At 34.1% G+C, this 9,365-nt stretch overlaps 1 protein-coding gene across 1 annotated transcript; it reads left to right on the top strand.

Annotated features, from left to right (window-relative positions):
- The first annotated feature begins 3,912 nt into the window (after positions 1 to 3,912).
- Positions 3,913 to 8,748, top strand: LOC106105313 (carboxypeptidase N subunit 2-like). Its single transcript, XM_013285604.1, has 8 exons — positions 3,913 to 4,348; positions 5,047 to 5,202; positions 5,456 to 5,606; positions 6,609 to 6,752; positions 6,830 to 7,286; positions 7,355 to 7,614; positions 8,132 to 8,257; positions 8,493 to 8,748. Exons 1-8 carry the CDS (start codon positions 3,913 to 3,915, stop codon positions 8,746 to 8,748), a joined length of 1,986 nt encoding a protein of 661 aa, XP_013141058.1.
- Positions 8,749 to 9,365: the final 617 nt, after the last annotated feature.

Below are 9,365 nucleotides of genomic sequence, written 5' to 3'. Positions count from 1 at the left end.
GTTCTCTGTCCGCGTTAATGTTCACGGCACACAATTGTTCACTTCTTCCACCTTCCAGCGTGTTTGCGGACCGATTAGCACGCTCGTACCAGCTACCAAAGTTGACATTGCGCACTTACTGATTTTTCAACCTTGTCACATTAAACAGAAATTACTTTAACAAACTTTATTCACTTTGGAAACAGGTCCTTTTTTTCCGGGTATACTATGCTTCTAAATCTACAATATTTGTTTGTTTATTTACAATGTTTACGTACTATTAAAAAGTTAAAAAACATTAATTTGAATTAAAAATTATTTAAGCGTAATAGAAATATCACTAAACACGTTTCATATTGTCTGTATGCACGGATGCCTTGGTTTTATCAGTGGCATGTGTACAAGCGTTGTTTTACCATTGCAAATAGATTTAAATTGTAACCGATGTTTGTTCACCGTACGCGTGACTAGATCGAAAGTTAGTGTACGGGAATGAACACGATGTACCGCGCCGCTGGGTGAGAGACGAGTGCCCGTCGCGGCTGCCGCTTGCCGGCTGCACCCACCCTCGCATTTACACACCACGGAGGTTATTTTTGTCGCTCCATAGAAGCAATTATCAACTGTATATCAATGCAAACATGAAACTACGTAGGATGGTAAATGGTGTTCACTGAATTAGATAAAATCGATCATAGTGAAACAGTAATTACATTTTTATCTTGGATTAAACAAAATGAAAATCTTTTGTTGGATAAAACTGTAACTTGTGTAACTGTAACTTCACTATTATATATTAGGATTAGGAAATAGGAAGTAAAAGCCATCTTTTTCCGGTTTCCTTCCCTTTGTATTAATTAAATCTTCCAAGACAAAAGATATATTTAACTTCATTGTTCGAGATGCGGCTGAGTAATTGGTAATGGCTACGATTATTCCCAACGCTCGTTAGGCGTCCGTTGAAACTTTATCCATGACTTCAAGTGACATATAACTAGTCTTTTCAAGCGATAATTTAAAAATTTACAGCATGTGTTTAAATTTCATTTTTAAGTAAAAAAATATTGGTTTCGATGTAAAAATTAGCTTCTAGTAGGCAATAGGATATTGGTAATAATGTTTCTGTTGAGTAGAGTCGTGGTTAGGATGGAAAGATGTGCGATTTGCTTTAATCAGACGTGTGGTCCAATGTCTTGGTCTGACCAGATCTGCGGCGTAGTCACACCGTCTACGAGGCTCTACGAGTTGTCGTAGACTAAGATGAATTTTGGTGGTTAAGAACTTTAACCGCAAGAAATATTACTCGAGTGGGGTAAATATTTTTTTTTGAAAACAGTTTTGTAGTGTGCCTTATTTTATTGACAGTCGTGGAGTGAATTACTATTTTTTTTGTAATCCAACAGGCTTGATTTGAATGTTTCTACCAATTTCCAATAGAATTTTAGATTGCATACTCGTATTGATGTTAAATCTAAATTGTTAAATAAAATAAAATTTCATTTTAATTGATTGTCCATTAGTGAGTATTTAATAAATAATCTTACTTCTTACTTATATAATAAATGCGAAAGTTTAGCTGGATGGATGGATGTTTGTTAGAGTTTGTAGCCTAAACGGTTGAACGGATCTCGATGAAATTTGGCTTAGATGTAGAGTATGGTCTGGAATAACACCTAGAATACTTGATTTTTTTCAATTCCACGCGGACGAAGTCACGGGCGAAAGCTAGTGAGAATGTAAATATTTCTGTAGTCTTTTAAATGTTTATTTAAAATGTGTGGGATTTTTTTGTGACCGTGAAGTCTATATTTACAAAGTCCCTCGTGGATGCGATACAACGCTCGATCACTGCGTCAGCTTGGTTTTATAGAAAAAGAAAAACATACAAAACAAACAGTTTATTTCTTTTGTATATTTATCCTTCACAAAGCACTTTACTTTGTGACTTTGATTGCAAGCTTTTGACATCCATTGCTTACACTTTTAAATATTTTTTAGAAATTCTAGCCAATAACGAAAATCAATTAAGTAATTTGAAAATCATTATTATTATACCATTAAATCACTCAAATCTTCAACTCGTGTAGTAAACGCAATGTCCCACGTAAATAAAAATAACTTAGATCAATGTTTGCTCCGTAGACCCTCTACGAAGTTTGATTGTGTATCAATTTAACTTACCAGTGGAAAGAATTGATTGAAATTTTCCTAAAAAGTTTTGCTTTCACGATAAACTCTTGTGACTAGGTTTTTTTTTTATATTATAAGGTGGCAAACGAGCAAGCGGCCACTTGAAACCGCCAAAATGGCGTAGCGACCGCTGCCCATTGACATCCGCAATTGCAGATGCGTTGCCTACCCTTAATCGATGGTGGAAGGAGACGCAAATAAAGAGGATATTTCCTCTTCCTATGCGTCTCCTCCACCGTCAAATCCACTTTTCCTTCCCATCCGTCCCTCTTAAGAAAAGGGTGGAAAGGAAAAGGGACCAAAATTAGGCCTCCGGCACCACACTCATCAGACGAAACGCGGAATTGCTCCCACTTCACGCCTGTTTTCTGTGTGGTCGTGGTATTACACCGGGCGAGCCGGCCCATTCGTGCAAAGATGTTAAAACGGGCTCTACCACTGATAAACACCATCACTGGTTTGAAGAGCACTACAAAAGGCGTACCAGGTCTGAGACAATTAGTAATTATTCATGTAGTAATTTGATTTAACATTGATAATCTAATCAAAGTAATAGCACACCTATTATTAAGACAATTGTTTGACCCCACGCCTGGACGGACGCAATCAATTCAGTTAACTGGTTAATTACGTATCACTAGCGAAATCCCTGACGGCATTCAACAACATTGAAACATTATGAATATTGATGAGTTTGCTATCGTATAAACACTATCGACTTTGCGACTTCATGTATTTTAGTTTATAACAAACCTAGAAAAAGGGTACTGTATTATTTTTATACTGACATTAGTATATATGTATTATCAGACTAATTGTATTTCAAAATAATATTGTAAATGCGAAAGTTTAGATGAATGTTTGTTAGACTTTGTAGCCTAAACCTCTAAACGGATTTTGATTAAATTTGGTATAGATGTACAGGATAGTCTGGGAAAACACATAGGCTACTCACTTTTATTTTTTTTTAATTCCACGCAGACGGAGTCGCGGGTGTAAGCCAGTTAGCAATAAAAGTTTTTACTCGTTTGTAGGAGATTGTTCTCATATTAGATGATATCTCTGTAAATTAATGGAATTCTAATCTTAGGGAGCAATTAAAGTAATGAATATGCGGTACGGCGGGCTCACCCTTGTCACGTAAAATCTAATATCAGTAAAATTTGTCTCTGTCTACCTATATCAGTAGAGAAAGGTTAAAAAATATCTTCGTTTAGATTACTACGTGTTGTCGCATACCATTCATGTGTGGAACGTAACACAAATGCGGACAGGCATTCATTGTCCACCTCACTCTGCGCTCATCATTGACAAGCAACATGAACCTCCTACAAATATATTTGACCATACAAATAATGATATATGGAGGTAATTTTTATTTTTGATATCATTATTCTTGTAGTTTTGTGTCTATTAATCACGTTTATAAAACATTCCGTAGTAATAATTAAATCATATTTAGCTAAATTTATATTCTTGTGTTAACCCATTAATTCTACATTAATTCATGAAAGCACACATTCTAGTAGTTTATAGTTTGAATTCATTATTTTTATTGTAAGCTTGAATCTATACTAAAACTATAAAAAGGAAAGATTGTATGTATTGAAATAACTTAAAAACTACTGGGCCGATTTTAAAAATTCTTTCACCGTTAGAAGTTAGAAGTTAGAGTAATTTATCTGTAACATAAGCTATGTTTTCATAGCTAATATTATATATAGATCGGCCCTGCAAACCATCATGGACGTAGAAGCTACCCACCCCCTAGCGGAAGAAATCAAGAGGAACATCAAAACAATCAAGGCAGGAGGCAAAACGCTGGATCTGTATTGGGTTAAGGCCCATGTAGGAGTACTTGGCAACGAAAGGGCGGATGCCCTGGCCAAAGAGGCCGCTCTAAAAATTAAAAGAAGGGCAGACTATGACAGATGCCCGGTTTCATTCGTCAAAAGGCAGCTCCGAGAGGACACCGTTGACGAATGGAACCGGAGATATAAAACAGAGACAACGGCCTCCAGCACAAAATTGTTCTTCCCGGACGCGGCGGAAGCCTACAGAATAGTTAGAAAAATAGAAATGAGCGCAATAAACACGCAGTTACTTACCGGGCATGGTGGAGTGGCGGAGTACCTGCACCGCTTCAAGTGCAGAGAAAATCCGACGTGTCCCTGCGATGGTGAAACTAGCCAAAACATCTTGCACGTAGTCGCGGAGTGTCCCATATACCTGAAAAAAAGGAAAGAATTAGAAATTGAAATAGAGACTAACATAAACAAAGAAACAATATGTACAATAATTAAAGACAATAGAATTAGAGATAAATTTTTGGAATTTGGCAAACATGTAATTAGTAAAGTAATCAAAAGCAACAAAACGTAAATGGTGACATTGAATATTAGAGAGGAATTTCGGCATAACTTACACAAACAAAAACGTAAAGGCGCTTCCTTGTGTGTATGTTCTCATACAAAGAGTGAAGCGCCACCGCAACTAGAATCAAGGTCACCAATTACGTAGGAAACTAAATGTAATTTAAACTTAAGAAAATGTAATATAAATTGTAAAACGTAAAGAAATAAACGGAACGACAAAGTCTCTGACGATAAGGAAGTCNNAAAAAAAAAAAAAAAAAAAAAAAAAAAATATTATATATAAAATTACTAGTGATCTCATGACTGAATGTCTGTTTATCATGTCCATCCAATATTTTATACGTATATGCTGTGTTAAGCTTTACCGATGAGTTAAGTTAGTCACACAAAAAAGTATATTAAAAAGCATATATAAATACATACTGTAGTATCACATTAACTTTTTACTTTTACCACAGAGAACCTCTTTGTAACTGCAATTTCGTTTTAAAAATAGTTTCAGCCCAAGGCATGAAAGCGGAATGCAATTTGAATCCGTGCGAAGTATTGGAGATGTTTACAGTTGGACGCCGCGGAGAACAAAGGAATAGCGGTGTATGCGCCGAGGATATACACTGGAGGCAGTTAGATCGACGATTGCGAGCCATTGAACAACCTGGTAAGGAAATGTTATTCTTTTACAGTCAGATAGCGGTAAGATTTAAATATTAAATAACTACATCGACGATCATCACTTAAAAAAAGTATGAAAAAAGTTAGATACATAAATGAAAACATTATATTTTCTTTTATACCTTTATTATAATGAAATTGTAAAGAACTCTACTTCCATAAGTTTCTAGAATTAGTATCATAATGACTATGATAAAATCATTATAAATACCATAACATCATTCTTTTTAAATGATCAGCGTGGACCGTAAGTACGGGACAGTCTCGCTGGCGCCAGTGTGCCAAAAGTGCGTGCCGATGTGACGCCGTGCATCGCTCTCTCAACTGTTGGAGAGCTGGTCTCGTTACTCTCACACCTGACATCATTGTACCTGCTGACCTGCATACCATGTACGTATAGTTTACGCTATGCTGATTTCAGCGTTAACTAACGTAACAAAACATTAACTGACCTAACTCAACAACAACAGACTTAACGTTGTATGTACAGTTACCCCATTCTTATTTTTATTTTTTGATAAAAATAGAGATAGCAATAGTGATTATACAAGTGTGACGTCATTTGTCACGTTAACAGTAACTTGACAGTTTATGTTAATAAGTTTAAAATCGCTTTGCTATTAATCGTAGAAAAGTCCTAGTAACGTAGCCAAGTCTGTAAATTAAATTAAGAATTTAGTGAGTTTATTTGTCACATAAATTGCGAATGGACAGGAAAGGTACTATCTGGTAACTAAGGAAACGCAATCTTTCATGTACTAGCCCACAAGTCTCTATGTACATAAACAACTCCTTATCGCAAATAAATATTGAATGTTATACATATTCAGTGGCTTGCTCTCGATTCGTTAATTATTTTCAAAAGTACGAGATTCTGCTTCTAATTAATCTTTATAAACCCGTATGCCACTTTATCTTTTTACATTCGAGCGCAGAATTTTAATCACAATATTTTTAGTCTGCATTTTATGAATTTTGTGTTTCGAATATCACTACAAAAAGCATTCAGCTTTAGTCTCTTATAACTTCTTTATACAAACAAGTCTTGTGTATTTGAAAATCAAATTTCGAATTTAAATTTTTAATTTTAATTTTTTCTGAGAAAGAGGAAAATATAGTTATAGACTTTAGAGGTTTAATTAGTGCTTTATGATGTTCCTTTCCAGTTGAAACTCTGTCACTGAAATCGATATGTTTATTTTTTTATATTATAAGGTAGGTAATGAACAAGCGGCCACCTGGACCAGTCGAAATGGCAATACGGCCACTGCCCATAAACATCCGCAATTGCGATTGTTCCCAAGTGTTTAAATTTTATAAGTGCATATATTGTCGCAACAATTGAGTAAACATAATGCTTGCATTGCTTTTAATTTATTTTTATATTTCCAGTGATTTGGGCACTAACAAACTCCGTACTCTTCACAAAACAACGTTTAAGGAGATGAGATCGGTTACTGAATTGGATATGTTTGACAACCATTTGGAATATTTACCTGCTACTATATTTGATTCGCTTATTAATTTGAGGATATTGTAAGTGAATTTAAACAAAAATAATATGAAATTAACAATCCTCGTAACGTAAATAAAACTAAGAGTGTATGTTTCAGACGTTTGCAGAGGAATTATCTAGAAGAAATCGACAGCGAAACATTCCGCTGGGCAAAAAAACTTTTCCATGTTGACTTGTCAAATAATTTATTACATACATTACCTGAACGTCTCTTCAGTAATAACTCTTTTCTGGAAACCTTAGATATATCTAACAATCAAATTGTGTACATACCATCCGACACTTTTATCGGTTTGGACTCCATTCTCACATTAGACCTATCAAGGAATAAAATATTGCGAATTGAAAACGGTACCTTTCCTTTGAAAAAATTACAAGTATTAAAACTGTCAGAAAATAAAATAAGTAACATCACTGATAATGCTTTTAAGAATCTCCTCTCCCTAGAAACTTTGCTTCTATTCAAAAATAAATTGAAGAAAATACCGCCGAAGTTATTTCATAACCTTCACTGTTTGACGTTCCTGGATTTATCCAATAATAATCTTATTACTGTAAGTATATTTCTAAGAATATTTCTGTATTGAACTTCTGCTTTTCATTTAAATATTTCCAATATTAGTTTACAGGTTTGGAATTTCAAAATCTTCTTTTGCTACGTCATCTTGACTTGAAAGAGAACTTCTTGACGCAAATTCCTAACAACACGTTCGCAAATTGTACTAATTTGGAAACACTAGATATATCAAAGAACAAATTGCGATATCTCAACGAGTCTACGTTCCGCGGATTGGATAAACTTGTTTCACTTGTGTTGTCTGAAAATCAACTGTATGAAGTTCATTTTATGACATTTTCAACATTGAAGAATTTAACAACATTGTAAGTCTAATAAAAAGATTTTATACCGCACTCACAGATAGTAATTTGTCAATAAGAGAGACGCTTAGTGTTGCTTTCTCAATCTACTTCTTCGTTAGGAGCTACAGCTTCACGTCTATGAGTGCAGTAGTTAGATTACTTTATCATGCAAGCTTGCGCCTGGCGACTTCGTCCGTGCGGAACTAAAAGATATATGAATACCCTATGTGTTCTTCCAGACTATCCTCTAAATCTATATCAAATTTCATCACAATCTGTTAAGCCGTTTAGGCTACAAACTCTCTCTAACAAACATTCATCCATCCATCTAAACATTCGCATTTATAATATTAGTATAAGTATGAAGTATGATTGTAATAGAAATACAAAAAACGATTCGACAAGAATCTTACAAACGGTTCTTAATAAATTGACAGTGCTGGGTATATTTGATTTGCTTCCTGTTATAAACATAGAACATTGTATTCTGAAATACAAATTTCAAAAAAGAAATTCTTCAATCTGTTTCATTTCACAGATATATAGACAATAATATGTTCCCGTCGCTGCCGTCGCGTACTCTCGACTACATGCCGAAGTTGGAAAATGTAAAGTTATCAAATAACCCTTGGCATTGCGACTGTCACGCCCTCTATATTTCAGCGTGAGTCAAAAACAAAATGCTTTTTGTGCAACACGTTTTTAAAATACATAATGTGCTTATGTTCTTACATCAAAAGTAATTTTTTAGTTACAATGAAGTAAAAAAAATGATTTCCAAGTAACTAACTAAAGTCAGATGAGAACAATGGACACAAACTTTAGATTTGTAAACATGCTTTATGATTGTTTTCGTTGTCAAAATAGTTTTAATTAAATTAAAACTTCTTTCATTCTAGTTGGGTTCGTTTGAATGAAATGAAGATTTGGGACTACTCACCGACTTGTATATCGCCTTGGTACCTGGAAGGTCACTTCTTAAAGAAGTTGAAGTTTCCTGAACTGTGTTCAGGGCAGTGGGCGAGCATGGTGAACTTGTCACCGCGTCTACCGATGCAACAGCTCTTAGCTCTTAATGTTACCGTCAATAGAAAACCGCAAGGCAGTATTGAAGATGCCCATGATATACCTGAAGATCAATGGGAAGCAATTTAAATTGAACTTCGAATATTTGTTTATGCAAATTGCGAGTTTAATGTAATTTATTGTTCTGTATATTTTGAGTTTTTGAACTATTTATTCGGTGTTTAAGTGAAAGAACAAAGTTGAATGTTAGTTTATGTTTCTATTGTGAATTTAATTCTTCTGTTTTAACAGCATCAGGATTTTAATACTCAAATAATCCTTTTAAGAAAACCACTAAATAAGTGAATAGGGAAAATTTAAATGTGAAGTAAAAAAACTAAAAAAATGTGTCACAGGTTTTTTTCTAATAAAACATCAAATAAATCACCAACTAGAAAACTTTTCTCTACGCTTGAAAACAGCGATGTTTTAATTAGGGAACATGAAAAGGAAGTTTCTTAATTATTTTTAATTAATACCCTTAATTAGTAAGTCAACGTTATTTCACAAAATTCTTTCACGTAATTTCCAACAAAGGTATTAAATATATTAAAAAAAGTAAGTATATGTTTTTAATTTTATTTTTAATAGGAGCAATTTTTCTACCCCTCTTTGATCTTTTACTTTTAACAACAATATTAAATAAACATAAAACAGTAAAACTTTTCTACTAAGTTGCTTTTACATTAGAGATTGATTTCTCCGAA

Source organism: Papilio polytes, unplaced genomic scaffold (assembly GCF_000836215.1).
Source record: "Papilio polytes unplaced genomic scaffold, Ppol_1.0 DF822845.1, whole genome shotgun sequence".
Taxonomy (NCBI): domain Eukaryota; kingdom Metazoa; phylum Arthropoda; class Insecta; order Lepidoptera; family Papilionidae; genus Papilio; species Papilio polytes.
This window is presented reverse-complemented; position numbering and strand designations above follow the sequence as displayed.

Bases quoted from the DNA above. Each gene is read 5' to 3' on its own strand.
- LOC106105313 (XM_013285604.1), top strand. From the start codon at position 3,913: ATGGACGTAGAAGCTACCCACCCCCTAGCGGAAGAAATCAAGAGGAAC. The intron at 7,287-7,354 runs GTAAGTATATTT...TTCCAATATTAG, and splicing joins CCAATAATAATCTTATTACT to TTTACAGGTTTGGAATTTCA. The intron at 8,258-8,492 runs GTGAGTCAAAAA...CTTTCATTCTAG, and splicing joins CACGCCCTCTATATTTCAGC to TTGGGTTCGTTTGAATGAAA.